The sequence below is a fragment of the Balaenoptera musculus genome, chromosome 2 (assembly GCF_009873245.2).
Source record: "Balaenoptera musculus isolate JJ_BM4_2016_0621 chromosome 2, mBalMus1.pri.v3, whole genome shotgun sequence".
Classification (NCBI taxonomy): domain Eukaryota; kingdom Metazoa; phylum Chordata; class Mammalia; order Artiodactyla; family Balaenopteridae; genus Balaenoptera; species Balaenoptera musculus.
The window spans coordinates 75,042,911-75,060,714 of record NC_045786.1 but is presented as its reverse complement, the minus strand read 5'-3'; the positions used below and the strand labels follow the sequence as shown (position 1 = coordinate 75,060,714).

Genomic DNA, 17,804 nt, shown 5'->3' with positions numbered 1-17,804 from the left:
TCCCCACTTCCTATAATCCTGATATCTTATTCTAACATTCAAGATGCTCCACAAAATTCATTTGTCCAAACTTTTCTCTCTTCTTTCAATGAAACTTCTCCACACTATCAAACTACACTTGGGAACTCCAACCTATCTTCAACTTTCCCCCTTCCATGCTTTTTGTCACCTCGGTTTCCTTTCTGCTTATAGAGTATATTAAAAAAAAAAAAAAAAAAAAGACAATGGACCAAAAATGGAGTCACTTATGCTAAGCCCCATGTCAACAAACCAAGATTCTTAATTGTTTCAGTTCTCCCAGAAATGGAACTTTTAACCAGTCAATCAGGAAACACCTGATCAGCACTTGTTAGGTAATGTGCCCAGTAGTGCCCTGCTATCCTGTAAACGAAAGTAACTTTGCAATAACCAACACCTTTTTTTGCCTAGTATCACTTCCTTGTTTTCACTCCCTTCTGCCTATAAAAGCCTTTCATTTTGTAGAGCTCCTCAGAGCTCCTTTCTATCTGCTAGATTGGATGCTTCCTGATTCAAATCAAGTTTTGTTCAAATACACTCTTAAAATGTTTAATATGCCTCAGTTTACCTTTTAACATGTATTTCATATATAGTCTTAAAGTGCTGGTTACAACCTGGTAGCTCATAAACCAAATTAGACTCACAGACAAGTTCAGTTTCATTTGTAGTTAAAATTTTTTTTCTTAATTATATGTCACTATTCAACAGTTAGGAGCTTTCATGTTAAAACCTAGTGCCAGATTTTCTGTGAAAGCTGAAAGGTTAAGCAGACTTAAGTTGTTGCAAAACAGGAGTTGGCTAAAACTGAGTAGAGGCTGCCCTCCTTGGATGGGGCTGGTCTAATGTCACCCCAGTCTGCACTACCTCTGTCAGTATTTGACCTTCTGATGCTAGATTTAAGAATTAGACCAAGTTCCAAATAGTCCTGTTTTCCTAGATCCCTGGGGCCCCCTAATCTCAATCACATTTTAGTCCAAAACACCTATTATTTATATCCTTCATCTGCAATAAATCACATGTTACTTTATAGAAACTCTCATATTATTATTTTGATGTTACAGAGGGCTTAGATAAAGAGGCTTTGAGGCAAAGCAGAGGGCACTCAAAAAACTTTACAGGGTGACAATGATAATTATTGGTTATTCATTCAACAAATATTTGTTCTGCTCCTGGTTTGGGGTTTTCCAGACCACCAAGACAATATTCCTGATGCAGTGCCAGGCACCAAGATAAGCAATTCTCATACATGATCACATTTAACTCTTTGCAACAATGCTATGAAGTAGATTCCCATTTTACAAATGAGGAAGCAGGAGCAGACCAGACTTCTAAACCAAGTATGTTTCACTCCGAATCCTGTTGTCTAGTCTTTTGAATTACTGGATAAATTCATCCTTATTATCACTGCCATGGTCCAGAATCTACTTCTTGGCTTCGAAGGTCAAGAAGCTTGATTTCTCTCACTGCAACCTGAGATGATCAGCTGACAAAGACTAGCTCATAGGAACTAAACCCTCAAGGGACTTATGTCTTGATCAAAATGTCACCTTATTGTTTTACAAGTGAGACATTCATGTTAGCAAGTCAATACATTCTTTTTTTTAAATTTTCGATGCTTCAGAAGGGAACTCACAACTGAAAGTGGCTTAGGTAAGCAAGGCATCAGTGCAGAATAAATTAATTGAGTGATTTTACTGACTAGTTCATCCAACTATCCAACTGACTATGCCACACAAGAATCTATCAAGGTACCAGGCAGGTACCAGGCCATCCACCTGTTCAGGTGCCCCCCAACCTTAGATGGTGATTGAAGCATATTGTGACGAACCCTTATGTTTTGGGATCTTCTCTAGACTCCACGCAGACTACCATCTCCCTTTCTGTTATTATTATTTGCTTTCTTCAGTTATAATATAATTGATTATGCTACAAATTCTTATGCCTATTCAGACTTTGATTTAATTTCCAGGCCTTACTTTCGCTTCTTTTGGACTTGGAAAGAATTCTGTTTTCCAAGGGAACGATGACAAATAGCTAAACTGATTCATTTCAGACTGATTTGGTTTTTTAATTCTCACTTTTCTGGGAAGCACCTTATAGTAGCCCTTACACACTGCTTCAGGTTCCCATTTTTATTTCATTTGCAAATGTTTATGTTTTGTCTTCCTAACCAGATTGTAACCAATTTGAGGGCAGTGACAACAATAATATATTTGAAGAGCTTTACTATCTGTTTCCATTTTATTCACAAAACCACATAGCAAAATCATTCATGCTAATATTTTTTCCCCTGTTTTTTTTTTCTTTTACAAAAGGTGAAAACTGAAGTTAGGAGAAGTAAATTGACCTACCCAGGCTTATAAAATTAGTCAATGGCAAGACCAGGTTCTAGTCCCAGTTCTTGTAGCCTCTGTTCGTCATCACACTTTCTACTCTTGGTTCGTTGGCCAAAAAGTTCTGTAACATCTTACGGAAAAACGGAAATGAACTTTTTGGCCAAGCCAATACATTAGGCTGCTTCTGCATGACCATGCTTAATATTCTCTTCTGAGCCCCAGAACACCACATTGTAAATATTGAATAAATAATCACAGAGGTTTTTTATTGTAATTATAAGCCAGTGAGTCATAATTCTTATTATATGTATGTTAACATATCAACTATATATCTCAGTAATGCAAATGGTTATTATCTGATATTGTTCTGGATGAGTATTTCTCAACACATGGCCAGTGGCATATCAGCATCAGAGTCACCTAGGATGCCTGTCAAAACGGCAGATTCCTGGGTTTTTCTCCAATTTTGTTGAATGAGACTTCCTGGGGATGGAGTCCAGAAATATGCCTATCAACAGGTTTTCCACCTAAGAGTTAATCATGCTGAAGTTTGACAACCACTGTTCCAAATAAACATAATGAGGGATAGAGCGAATATAAAATACCAGGTTCTCTAGGAAAGGCAATGTCAACATATAAAAATATATATATTTCAACATATAAAAACAATAGAGAAGAGGATACATTTCCTTGATTCTAAGATAACCTCAATTGTAAGATACACCATTGATTCAATAATAGTTTTTGAAGAAAAGAGCATTAAATCCTCAAAAAATATTTAATTCCAAACCTAGAAAATTTTACGTATTAAGAAAGTGAAACTTAGACCTGAGGAAATTCAGTACTTACATTTTAAATGGTGTAGTAAAAACAGAGGAGTTTGGAGGTGGGAAGTTGGACATGGTCTGAGTAGACTTTGAAAGCTAAGAAGAGAGAGGACACTTTAAATTAGGGAAACAAAATGAGCTAATGATTTGGATAGGTATAATTAGTGGAGTGACCAAACCAAATCTTATAGAAAGAAGGTTGCTATTACATTTTAGTAGCTGGTAAGGGTGGTTAAAAAGAATAAGGACAGATTAAGAAAAGCTTTTACTGCCAGGTCAACTCATGATATTCAGTAGTTAAGGAAGTGCCTTTAAAGGTTTTTCAGCAGTAGGTGGAACTAATGAAAGCACTGTTTAATCTAGCAATATCCACAATGTACTCAAAGGAAAAGAAATTGTAGAGAAATCAGTTAGCAGGTTTATCCCAACACTCTCACTAACCTAGAACAGCACCAGAGAGAATGGAAAGCAAGGCTTGGATAAACCATTGAAGAAAGAGTCAAATCCTGACTTGACTTGCACTTCTGGAAATATATCTGAGGAATATAATCGTAAGTACAGATATAAAGATTCAGTTACAGGGACTTCCCTGGTGGTCCAGCAGTTAAGACTCCACGTTCCCAATGCAGGGGTCCCGGGTTCGATTCCTGGTCAGAGAAATAGATCGCATATGCCACAACTAAAAATCCCGCAGGTCGCAACTAAAAAAAGATCCCGCACGCCACAACGAAGATCCCGCGTGCTGCAACTAAGCCCTGGCACAGCCAAATAAATAAATATTAAAAAAAAAAAGATTCAGTTCCAAGGACACTGATTGCGGTGAAGTTCATAATAGTTAAACAATGGAAATGATCTAAATATTTAAGAAACAGGGATTGGTTCAGCCACATAGTGGAATATTATTAATTCACTAGGAATGTTGCAGATGAATGGATATTAACGCATAAAAATGTTCACGATATATTGATAACTGAAACAAATGTGTTTAGAATGGTCTAATTCTTGTTTACAAAAATATGTATGTGTTCAGATGCCTAGAAAAGTTTGGGAAGGATAGACATACAATGAAGTATCACTAGTGTTATTTCTAATGCTGCAATGAAGGGTGTTTTTTATTTTCCTCTTTTTGCTTGTTTTCTAATTTTTCTAAAATGAATATGTTTTGGTTTTCTACTAAAAAAGCAAAATTAATTATTTCTTTACATTAAGCATTTTATATTAAAAAATAGGACTTGTTGACCATGAGGAAACTAAAACAAAACTACTTGAATATTTTAAGCCTGGGTGACAGAGACTGATACTAATATGGAAAACTGTGGGAAGGACAAGAACAAAAAAGCATTTTGAGATCAGGATTATATACATATCTCAAGGGAGAGTGTATAGAGAAATGGCCAAAAGACTAACTTTGGAGCAGTGTGGCGTTCTGGGAGAGTAATGAAAAATAACTTTGGCTATAGAAGATGAATTTAGAAACCTTTTTCTCTTGCTAAGGTTTATTTATTGGCAGTAGGAATGAGGAGGAGAGGCTTCGCTTAATGCTAGAATAGTAATTCTCAAACTCTGTCGTGTATCAGAATCACCTAGAGGTCTTGTTAAAACACAGACCTCTTGTTGCTGGGCTTTACACCCAGAGTTCCTAATTCTGTAATCTGTGTGGGACTAGAGAATTTACATTTTTAACAAGAACCTAGGTGATGTTGATACTGCTAATTCCCAAACCACATTTTGAAAACAATCATACTAGAGTTGAGAGAGATCTGGTAAATTGGTAGGTTGACAGGGGAGAAATTTGTTTGAGGAGAGAAGTCCTAAGGCATGAGATGTACTTGATTCAATAAGAAAACCTGAACCAGATGAGCAGAGCCACTTCCAGAGCCTCTTTCTCACAAGGCAGGAGAGCCCTGATCATGGAGGAGCAAGGGGGCTCTAGGGAAGGGAACTGGGTTGGGATGGTACAGTGAGAAAGAGCTGGAGTGTGGGGAATTTAAAAAAAAACAAACAGAAACAAACCTTAATAGCTAGTGTAATACCAGGGGAGCAAGGATTCTGAGTTGAAGGTGATGGACTATATTCCTTTAATTCATTCCTGGTGAAACCTATCTGGACCCATATTTAGGTCCCACTTTTAAAAAAGACTACACAAGTAAAATTGAGAAAACTGTTTTATTAATACTGTAGCATTTTAGAGCTACAATAAAAGGGAAAAGAAGGTCATTTCCCTCCAGTCACCATCATACATCTTTAACACCACCAGAACAGACTAGCATCTGGTGAAACAGCATGTAGTAGAAGCAGCACCTGGTAGAATATCATAGGATTGAATTTGTTTCTGAACAGGTGTGGGACTCCTCATGGGGGCTCTCAGAAATAATTAAATAGGGGATGTACTTTACAGTAGGCTGGAGTTTCTGCATAGTCATTTGAGGGCCAGAGCCAGGGCAATTTGAGTTACATGGAAACCCTTGATTTTTTTTTTAATCTTCTTATTTAATTTATTTATTTTTTAACATCTTTATTGGAGTATAATCGCTTTACAATTGTGTGTTAGTTTCTGCTTTAACAAAGTGAATCAGCTATACATATACATATATCCCCATATCTCCTCCCTCTTGTGTCTCCCTCCCACCCTCCCTATCCCACTCCTCTAGGTGGTCACAAAGCACAGAGCTGATCTCCCTGTGTTATTCGGCTGCTTCCCACTAGCTATCTATTTTACATTTGGTAGTGTATATACGTCCACTCTCTCACTTCGTCCCAGCTTACCTTTCCCCCTCCCTGTGTCCTCAAGTCCATTTTCTACGTCTGCGTATTTATTCCTGTCTTGCCCCCAGGTTCTTCATATCTTTTTTTTTTTTTTTTTTTTAGATTCCATATATATGTGTTAACATATGGTATTTGTTTTTCTCTTTCTGACTTACTTCACTCTGTATGACAGACTCTAGGTCCTTCCACCTCACGACAAATAACTAAATTTCATTTCTTTTTTATGGCTGAGTAATATTCCATTGTATATATATGCCACATCTTCTTTACCCATTCATCCGAAGATGGACACTTAGGTTGCTTCCATGTCCTGGCTATTGTAAATAGGGCTGCAATGACCATTGTGGTACATGACTCTTTTTGAATTATGGTTTTCTCAGGGTATATGCCCAGTAGTGGGATTGCTGGGTCGTATTGTAGTGCTATTTTTAGTTTTTTAAGGAACCTCCATACTGTTCCCCATAGTGGCTGTATCAATTTACATTCCCACCAACAGTGCAAGAGGGTTCCCTTTTCTCTACACCCTCTCCAGCATTTATTGTTTGTAGATTTTTTGATTATGGCCATTCTAACTGATGTGAGGTGACATCTCACTGTAGTTTTGATTTGCATTTCTCTAATGATTAGTGATGTTGAGCAGTCTTTCATGTGTGAAACCCTTGATTTTAACTCAGAATTTTATCACTCTCTCTTGGGTAGAAAGCTAAGAGAAGAGGAGTAAAGGTATATATGCCCTGTACCTGCGCAATAATCTGCTCAGAGCCAATTTTGATTCAGCTAACAATAAAGAACAATCACAATTTTAGTAGAACCATCAACAAAATAAAAGCAAGATATTTGAACTATAGCTCTAATAGGTTTATGCAGGATAAAGTGAGGAACACAAAACCATAGGCTGGGGAATAACTAGAATGCTGTTACACTCTAGTAAGAAGGTGATAAGGACTCAGCTAGGAAGTGGCTATAGATGAATGAAATAGTAAAGGGGTGTATAATATCAGCAAGACTTGATAGATGAGACAATAGTAAATAAATTAGGGTAAAAGTCAAATATAGCATCAATTTTTCTGTCATGGTAGCTAGAAAAGCTATGATCCAACTATGAAAAATAGAATTTTAAAAGAATTATCATTTTGAGAGTTAGAGAATTTTTTGGATTTCTTAAGCCTGAGGTAATAATCAGTCTGTGATTTTAATTAGGGGAGTATAGCTTAATTCCTCTTTAATTATCTCACACTAAAAGATTTTTTCTCATCTGAATCTTTTTAAGTTACTGCTTGTACTACTCCTTTAGTATTAATTATTAATTAACTTGTATTCTCAATGACCAATTCATGTGAATGTCTTATTTCCCAAAGCAGATTTTGCTCTCCCAAAGAATAAAACCAATGTTTTACACCTGTATCCCCCATATCTCATACTCTGGCACTGTAACTCCATACTGAATAAGTAATACTATTTTATATCACATGGTTCAGATATTCTTTGAAAAATATAAAGGATATATAAAAAATTATGATCAATATTCTGAGATGAAAGGTCAGGATGCCATCAAACAATATAAAGGAACTAGAAAGAACTCTTGTAAGTTTAATATACAATAGTGTCAATAAACAATGCATTTAAAATAATTGAAAGATAAATTTGAGGAAATCTCTTAGAAAGAAAAGATAAATAAAATTAGAGAAAAGATAAGATTTATAAAAGAAATGAAAAAAGAAATTTCCCAGAACTGAAGGACATGTTTCTACATTGAATGTGATCACCAAATACCCAGCCCAATGAATAAAGCAAGACCCACCCAAAGGTATATCAAATACTGAAATGTCAGAACACCAAGAAGAAAGAGAAGATCAAATAAATGTCAAAGAAATAGGTTATATACAAAGGATCCAGAGTCCAATAGTATCAGACTACTCTACAATCACCTAGAAGCTAGAAGACAGTTGATCAATGACTAAAATGAAGAAAAAATATCTCCAATGTTGAGTTTTATATCCAGCCAAACTATAAAATGTAAAGGTAGAATAAAGGTCTAGCTATTTTCAAACAAACATGACCTACAAAAATGGGCTTCCTATGCACTCTTTCTCAGGAAGCTGAGAATAAGTTCCACCAAATCAAGGAAAGAGGGAGACAGGAGATCCAAGAAAGAAAGTAATCAACATGTAAGAGAGGAAGAAGGAATTCCTAAAACAACAGTAAAGAGAAATCCCAGGATGACAGCTGTGCAGCAGGCCTATAAAACAACAAGTCCAGATCAGAGCAAGAGAAGTGAGTGTTCCAGGAGAGGTGTACCCAAGATTAAAATGGGTGTGAGAAGTAACTTGATATGGTTGACCGTACTGGTAAGTCGGCCTGAGTTAGTGGTAGGTGAAGAGTAAAGCAAACAAACAAAATGATGAGGCAATTGTTAATTCCAGGGAAAACAAAACTTTAACAAAAAAAGTAAACGCAGTCACAGTAAAATACCTGATTTAGTGGTGAATAACATATATATAACTCTAGTGCTTTAAATTTTGAGTACTTTGATCAAAAATTTGAAATAATTGGGAGGTTGGAGCAAGAGAAGGAAGAATGGTGTGAGAGAAAAGAACCAAATCCCCATCTTTCATGGAAATAAATCAGTAAACAATATCTACAATTTTTAAATGAAGAAATCAGAGTGTAATCATGTTACTCAGAAATATGGAGATAAGAAGCTAAAAATATCTAGGAGTCGAATGGGACTGCTTCAGTGTGGAGGCATAGAGCAGAGAACTGCTTTGATAGTACATAAACTATTTGACTTTTAACACTATTACATCTGTAACTCTGAAAAATAATTTAAGAATTTTGGATAGTAACCAGCTTATTTTAAAATGGTATATTTTATCTCACAATTAACTAAAGATGCAAATAAGCAAAAAAGAATGAAACATTTTCCAGTTTATTATCTTCCGACATTTGTCCCTAGATGCCACTCCCCACCTCCCTTAGAAAAATACTATGTACATTTTCACAAACTTAAATACATACATTTGGTCATCTTGACTTACATAATTGCTGACAACATATGAAAAGAAAAACTGGTTCTGTTTCTTTGTTATAAATAAGTTATTAAATTATGCATGTGAACATTTGAAACATATACTAATAAAAACTACCAGAGCAAGAAGGTTTATCTAAGTAGCATCTTTGAAAAATGGTGAAAGGTCATTATTTGAGATGCTTGTTTCATGATTTTTAGCTCTTCTATGGTTTCTGGCCTATAAATGATTCATTCATTCAATTTTTTTCATGTAATACACCTTTACAAATTTCCTTTTTATAATCCAGGCACCTTGCTAAGTTCTGAATTTCCTGAAATCTGTAATATTCTCACTTGTACTTAATGATCTTAAATACTGTAAAGTGCTTAATCTAGCAACATATATCTTAATCTGTTAACATTTGCAATTCTTTTTCAGGGAAAAATTCTAATTTGAACAATAGTATTTATTGCTTACAGATTGACATGGAGACCTAAATTCAATATTCTGAAGAAGCTTTCTATTATCTCTTCTAATTTTCCTCATTGCCAAGAGTTGGATAAATATCATAACATTGTGTCACTGTAAAAAGGTGGAAGGAAAGGCATTCCACCTTTTTACAGTGTTGCACCTTTTTCCTGCATTGTCAGGAAACTGTACTGCCCAAGCAAATATTTAAAATGTAGCAATAAGAAAAAACCTCTAGACAGCAAACCGCAAGAAGATATGAGCCCTTCCTCTTATTCACCATGGCATCCCCAGTGCCAAACATAGTATCCAGCAATATAATGGGCATTGAAATATGTTAAATGAGTGAATGCAATACTGCTTACTAATTTCGTCTATCTTCCCTAATCAAAAGAGATACAAAAAGACCACATTCTATTAGGTATCAGGAATTTATACATCTGACTACGAAGGAAGACATATCTTGTCAAGTTTTGTATCCCCAGAACCTAGAAAATATGGAAAGACAATAAAAAAAAAAAAAAAAAAAGCCCTTGTCGGGAACAGATCGCAGTGGGTTAGAGTAGCACCCAAATCCCCTTTTATTTGTCACCAACAAAACTTCCAGCCTACTCTGTCTGCCCTCTCTGAAAACTGAATGGCCTTAAGAGGAGTAGATTCTCAATAGAAAAGTCACTTTTTCAGGAACAGGCACTTCCCACTCCATGCAAAATGAGGCCAAGTCAACAAAACCGCAAAGACTTGGCTAATGCAAGCACAAGCTAATTTATTATGATTGGCCCAAATTACCCACTTTTTTTTTGCCGCGCAGGCCAATATCCACAACCGCACTGATGCCTCATGTAGGGCGAACGTTTTCACCAGTAGCTGGTGAGGAGCACGGTGTTTCTCAGCCAAAACCGAGGGAGACTGGAAATTGTGCAGTGCAGTAATCCAAACACCTCGAGTGGATCCCAGCCTTTAAAATCTATATCTCGTAAGAAATTCCTTCCATTTTCCATATTACAAGCTGGGGAAACAAATCTCCGGAGCTCTTCAGGGATGAGCTCTTTTTCAAATACTACAACCACTGCCACCTCCCCATCCTTCAGTCCAAGGTTGAAACACACACGACCCAGTTCTGAAGGGTCACATCTAGCTGACCGCCTCCCGGCGGGCCTTTAAAGAAGCCGCGCGCGGTCGAGCTGCCCCAGAGTCCAACTTCCGGCCACAAAATGAGAGGATGTTTTCCTCCTGGCCACACCTTCCTAGCCTCGCCCTCCACGCCCCGCGCGAGCAGGAGCGCGCGAGCGCGCGGGCGCGCGGGAGGGGCGGGGCCGCATAGGCCGCCGCAGCGAGTTTCGCCCTCCCTCAGCGGCGCGCAAGAACGCCCGGGGCCCACGGACGGCGCGGCGGCGCGCGCGCGCGCTCTCGGTGCCCTTCTCCGTGACGTGCCTGGCCCAGGCCGCGCAAGGCCGCTCTAGCTGCCAGTGCCTCTGTCATGGCGTCTGAGGCGCTGTCTGAGGAGAACCCGCCGCGGTCTCTTTAGAGCGAGGGGCGGGCGGCTGGGTATGGAGAGCGGCCCCGAGAGCCTGCAGCCGCTAGAACACGGAGTGGCCGCCGGGCCGGCGCCAGGGACGGGTTCTCCGCAGGAAGGGCGACAGGAGACCAGGCTCGCCACTGGGGATGGTCCTGGAGTATGGGCGGCGGAGAGCAACGGCGGGAAGGGGCAGGGGGCGGCAGCCGCCGGGAGGAGCCTCTCGGACTCGGCTTCTCCCGCCGGCTCGCCTCGGGTTCTCGTACCCTGCAGCTCCCTCCCGGGCTTGGACTTGAAGGGGAGCGATTTGGAGAGTCCTGCTGCCCAGAAGGCGCCTCTGACAGGGCAGCACAAGGTGACCGCCTCCCCGGAGGCAGCCGAGGCCGGAGCCGACCATGAGTTGGGTCCGGCCGGAGACGCGGGCGCCCTCCCGGATCCCGCCGGCACCTGCCGGGCAGAGTCGGCGGCCGCGGGCTCCGAGGAACCCAGCAGCGGCGGCGGCCTCAGCAGCAGTTGCAGCGACCCGAGCCCTCCCGGGGAATCGCCGAGCCTGGACTCCCTGGAGTCGTTCTCTAACCTGCATTCTTTCCCAAGTAGCTCCGAGTTCAATAGTGAGGAAGGAGCTGAGAACAGGGTCCCCGAGGAGGAGGAGGGCGCGGCGGTGTTGCCCCGGGCTGTGCCTCTGTGCCGAGAGGAGGAGCAGGAGGAGGGGGAGGCAGCCCAGGTGCTGGCGGCCTCCAGGGAACGCTTCCCGGGACAGTCTGTTTATCATATCAAGTGGATCCAGTGGAAGGAAGAGAACACACCCATCATCACGCAGAATGAGAATGGCCCCTGCCCTTTACTGGCCATCCTCAATGTTTTGCTTCTGGCCTGGAAGGTACACTTCGCAGCTTTCTATTTCCTACAGCTTTGGGGAGGGGGAACACGGGGCGAGGGTGCTGCTGCCTGTCAGCTGATGGCTTCTTCCTGTTTTTCCCCTCATTCATCAATCCATCCCTTTTTCTTCTTACGTGCAACTCATTCTGAGACTCCCTTGTTGGAAGAGTGTTCTCCTATGAATGTCAGAAAGAATTGCCGGCAACCTCAGGTCTCTCTTGTAGCGTTTAGTGATGAGCGTTCAGCATTCAGCTATGGCTGATATACTTGGAAACAGCCGGGTCTAGGAGCATCCTAAACCCTTTGATTTGTTTTTTTTAACCTATATTTTTCTGTGTTATTCCTTCTTACTGACTTTCTCACGTATGCAAAAGAGTGAAGAAATGGGGAAGATCATCTTCAGAAGTTACCATCAATCCGTGATGTCAGGGAGCAAGTTTTGATGGTTACGTTTAGTCTGTTTTCCAACGCCTGCTTGCTCCATTTGGGTGTGGATACTTAAGGACATGGTGATGGGGAAGATGTGGCCCCTTAGACAAATTCCATTTAAGGAAAAGCAGTGGCCTGAGACCTAATTACCATAACTTCTTGGTTTTCAAAGATTGTTTTTATTTTATGCATGATTTTTAGTTGCCTCATTTCTTTGACTCTACTTAAATAGTCTGGTATTATTACCAGTAACCACACATCAGAATGTGTGAAGGGAGCTAAAATTATAACAACTAAAATAAGAAAAGATATATTCAAGTTAAAGGAGCAAAAGAGGGAAGGGCCCTTCAAAAGGAAGTATATCGAGGACTCAATATATTGAGGACCTGTAAATGAAGTGTCTTATTTAAGCTTGCAGTTTTAGAGTGCTGAGAAGATGCATCTTAGAGTACATATTTTACTTTTAAATTGGGGATTGTATCTATAGATAAAATGTTCCCTAGAAAAAAATAACCTGGATTATTGTGACTAGTTAGGAAGAAAATCAAGTAAAGGAAACAGTGTTTATTAAGTCCCTTCATCTTCCTTTCTAGCAAGGGCTAATGCGAAAGAAATAAGATTAGATCTTACCAGTATCTAGTACATAATGGCACTCAAATGTTTTGAGTGAAAACTGCCTGCGCTTAAAGAGCTGTTGAGCTATTTGGAGTTGCAGCATCGACTTACTTGAAATTACTAAAGAACAATGCAAGACAATACACTATAAATACTAGGTTATAGGAAGCAGATTGAAATGCATTAGACATCCCCAAAGGTGAAGTTTTCCTTTGGTCTGGCATAGTCCCAGAGAGCTTCATGGAATTTTTAGATCTTGAAGGAAGCTTTTAAGGAAAAGTAGGATTTAAAATAACAGGATTTAAAAAAAATAAAATAAAATAACAGGAAAATGGAATTCCTGGGAGAGGGAAGGGTATAAATAAAAGGGATGAAAATAAAATGGATAATGTGTGTGTGTGTATGTTTTGGATGACAGGAGTGGTAAGTTCATATTGCAGGATAATAGAAAATAAGATTGAAAAGGTGAAGAGCCCCTTGATGAAAGCCTTTGAATGTCAGACTAGGGAGTTAAATTTCATCCTATGAGCCAAAGTCCCCAGTCTTTCTGTCAGAAGGAGTAACAGTTTCCTTTAGGCTTTTCTCACTTCCTAGTTTCTACATAATACTGCAGAAGTTCAGAGGAAAGAGCAAGTACCGTGGTCTCAAATATTTGGGGATAGATGAGCATTGAATTTGTCTTTGAAAGACAGCATACATTTGGGTTCCCACTATATGTGAGGTACTAGAAATACAAAGATGAGTAAGATGCAAGTGTGCCCTCATGTAGCTCATTAGTAATGGGGAGACAGACATAGAAACAATAACCACATTGCAATGTAGAAGTTCTAAATATGCTGTGGAATTACAGAGAAAAGTGTAATTGGGAATGGAACATGTCAAGGGAAAGCTTCATAGAAGAGGTAACCTGTGTAGTGGGTCTGATGGATGAGTAAGAGAAGTTCCTTCCAGGCAGAGGGAATAGTGTGTTCAAAGATGCTGAAGCAGAAAAAGGTTTGTTCTATCTGGAGACTCCAACCTTGCTTGGAGTGCAGTGGAGGAGGAGAAGGAAATGGCAGTAGCAGGAAATAAAATTGATAGGTGGGTTAGACTCTGAATGAGCAGGCATGCTAAGGAACTTCGAGATTGTTTTATAAATCTTTGGTTCTTAGCCTTTTTTCTGCCTCAAGGCTGTTGATGCACACAAAAATTACTCATCAGTAATCATCAGTGACTGATGGGGAGATCGATTAAGAGAAGCAAGGTTGGCTAGAGCAGTGTTCTCAAAGTGAGTCAGGGCTTCTGAGGTCAGTACTGTTCATAATAGTACTAAGTTGTTTTTTGCCTTTTTCACTCTCATTCTCTCAGCGTCAGTAGAGTTTTTCAGGCTGTATGATGTGTGATGACATCATTGCTCTGACAGTTAACAGACTCTGTGCTCGTGCATTCTTGCGTTTAAAATTTTTCTCAATTTTTATTTCTAGTATGGTAAATCTTGATAGATATAATCTACTTAAACAAGAGCTCTTTGGGATCCTTAATAATTTTTAGGACTGAAGAGGGTCTTGAGACCAAAAAGTTTGAGAAATGCTGTAGTAGAGAAAAATAGTAAATAGGGTATGAAGGTAGTTGTCAGATTTCAGAGGACCCATCATTAGGCATGTTTAGACTTTATATACAGCTGATAATAGGAAGCTACTATAAATTGCTGGATAGAGGAATGACATAAAGAAAGGGGTCTTTTCATTTGAGATTAGACTGGAGATGAGATTGTAGTGAGTGTAGCAGGAAGAATTGATGAGGATAGCTCTTTTGGATGGGAAATTCTCTGCCCCTTCTCTCTGATGAGGATAATGTCACAGCCTAAATGATGAATTGATTGCTATCTGGATATAGGAAATGAAGGATGTGATACTTTTTCTAATTGGGTAATAGAGATTGGTTGGATCATTCAAAAGGTAGAGAATGTGTTTTAGATGGGAAAGTTGATGTCAGAGTTTGGCTGTGTCAGGTTGGAATTGTCTGTTAGTGGGACATAAAAATATAAATGTCCATTGTGCCTCCAGAAACATAGAATGGGCCTCAGGAAAGACGTCAAAATTATGAGGAAAATTGAACTGGAGAATTATTGCATAGATATAAGTATGGTATCTGTGAGAATAAATGAATTCTCCAAAGAGAGTGGTGAATAGTTCTCAACTATTTGCCATCCCAGTATATGTGAGGAACTAAAAATTGCCAGTATAAACATCCTCCCTCTATTTTCTCCCTCCCTCTTCCGTCCAGTTCTCCAGTAGACATAGAGAAAACAGAGGAATAAAGAGGAAAACAGAGGAATAAAGTTGTTGGGGAGAAGGGAATGCTAAGCCGTAAAGATGAGACAGTGTAAAAGAAATCAGTATAGGCACAATTTGAGATGTAAATGAGAACTAGAGAGAGGACAAAGTCATGATAGTAGTGTGGGAGAGAAACTCTAATTTAAAAAAAAAAAAAAAAAAAGGTCAGTTATCATTGTCAAATGCAGCAGCATCAAGGAACTGGTGGAGTAGGAAAGATTTTGCCAAAAAGGACAGATATGAGAACAAGGTCGCTAAAAAGTCAGGATAACATGGAATCCTCAGAATAGGTGGTAAAATTCTCTTCAGAGGAAAACAACAACAATCTTTTTTTCTGAAGTAATGGAAGGAAGATACAAAGACAAGGTCATGTTAAGATAGAGAGACATGAAAATTGAGGCCTCATTCTGCATTTTGGCAGAATAACAGATGATCTCATCAGTAATAGCTATTGAACTTGCCAGTAATTAAGGAGAGAAGTTGTAAAGCATCGAAGGGTGAATTTCGTGAGAAAATTATGTTGTATTTTAAAGAAGTTCTCATCTCATTGAAGATTATGCCTAGGAATTTGAGGCATAAGCAGAAAGTAGTCAGTGGCCATGGATAAATTGGGGTATTCTTTTAAAACTTCTAGTATGTCAATTTTGCTTCCCCCCCCCCGCCCCCCAAATAGTTCTCTCATCCCTGGAAATAGGAGCAGGAAGAATGACTGGTTAGGATTATCAAGTATTGGGCTTTTCAAGGGTTGATTCATGGAGTGTCAATGGAATTAAGAATTGAAAGTAAAACAGTTGATCATCTTTTTTGGGGGAGAATGAAGTAATGAGAAAAATCAGTAAGGAATTTCCTAGCGGTCCAGTGGTTAAGGCTCTGCGCTTCCACTGCAGGGGGCACGGGTTTGGTCCCTGGTTGGGGAACTAAAAAAAAAAAAATCAATAAACTGAATACATTAGGAAGATTTGAGTGATTCAAAGGAAGTAAGTGCGATGATGATTCTGGGTGAGAGATGACAGTTAAAATTATCAAACATGGTAAGTACTGAGTTGGAAATGTTGGAGTTTTAATTAAAAGTGTTGGTTTAGGACTGTTGGAAAGTAGGTGATCATTACTAATCTGTAAAATAGTTGAGCTGTGATAATCCAACAAATCAAGAAAGAAGGAAATCTGTTCATTAAATTTAATTCAGGCTCAAATTTCTAATTCTCTTTAGCTGACACCAGGTAAATTGACCCAAATTGAAGTCTTAGAATACATTTTCATTTTGCTTCTTTATTTTATACTGTTTTTGGTGTTTTTTTAATAGTTTTTCTTTAATCTTTCATTTTATCTATCATAAAACAATGCCATTTATAGGTTTATTTGAGGGCTGTGGCCCAATTAATCAGTTGTGTTTATAAAAATCAACAAGTCAGAAGATACATAAAATATAAAATTTACTTTCTGATGTTATTGGCCTATGTTATAAATACTGAAGCAGAGTGATGGGTACTTGGAAGTTCATTATGCTGTTACTTTTCGGCTGTTCCATATGATTCAAATTTTGCATTATGAAACATTTTAAAAAACTTCTGCCTTAATGTTTTTATGTTTATGAAGGTATTACTTTAATAATAGAGGGAGTCCCTGCTTTGTCACACTTCTGTTTTCTTATAGAAAGAATATAGGTTCTAAGGCCCACATACTCAAAATATATATATATATACACATACACATATATATATAACTTATACTGTACATTGTAATAGAAGACATAGTATTGTAATATCTAATCATTATGTATCTAATTATTATGTAACATTTTAATGGAAGACTGAATGCACTATTCTGATTTAAGATGCTGGAAGCACATCCCCTCTCCTCCCTAGTCCTTTGGGTGGGAAATTTTTCCTCTTCTTTCTTTGCTTAGCAGACGCTGAGAGGATCTCCTACTCCACATCAAGGGAGGAACAGCAGGATTCTTAAGCAAGTTTGTTTACCTTAGGTTTGTTGCTCCAGACATTAAACCTAGAAACTATCAATATAAAATAAAAATTGATACATTTGATTCAGTAAAAAACAAAAAACTTAAGGTTAAAAAAAAGAAAAAGGACAAAAAGATACCTCTTCCCCAAAAAAACTTCACCAGGAACTAAGTCAAGTCAAAACACACGCTATAAACTAAGGGAATTATCTGCTAGATTACTGTATGTGTCTAAGGGCTAATTTCTTAATTTACAGAGAGCCCTTATAAATTAGAAAGAAAAAAATGAGTGACCCAAGAGCAAAATGAGCAAAAGGCCATTAGCAGAAAATTCAGTGAAGTTCAAGCGGACATAGCCTCTGTCTCATTATCACCTGCAGAGGGTGAGCTTCTTACCAGAAAGCTTTTGCTCTAGTTCTCCCTCCCTCCTTGATGACTTTTCTTTTCTCATACCTTTTCACAGATACCTCTTCTTACTTTTGACTAGGTTTTACTTTCTTTTTTTACTTCCTGACTTATAGGAATATTGCAACTGCACAAATTTTCTCATATTCCCCTTTTCCTAAAGTAGGCACAAAGCTCTTTTGAGGATTTCCAAGTGTATTATCTATAAAAATGGAAAAACAGATGGTGAGCTGAAGATTCCATTTTAGCCTCTGCCCAC

The 17,804-nt window shown here is 38.7% G+C and overlaps 1 protein-coding gene across 2 annotated transcripts in view; it reads left to right on the top strand.

Moving 5' to 3' along the window:
• Positions 1 to 10,745: 10,745 nt before the first annotated feature.
• The window catches only part of MINDY2 (MINDY lysine 48 deubiquitinase 2), a 73,017-nt gene continuing 65,958 nt past the window's right edge, over positions 10,746 to 17,804 (top strand). The window contains exon 1 of one of the 2 annotated variants that reach the window (XM_036843397.1): positions 10,746 to 11,822. In XM_036843397.1, coding sequence (XP_036699292.1) covers positions 10,977 to 11,822 — 846 coding nt within the window. In that variant the 5' untranslated portion in view covers positions 10,746 to 10,976. The remainder of the gene's footprint in view (positions 11,823 to 17,804) is intronic. The other variant, XM_036843398.1, reaches the window with a different exon arrangement.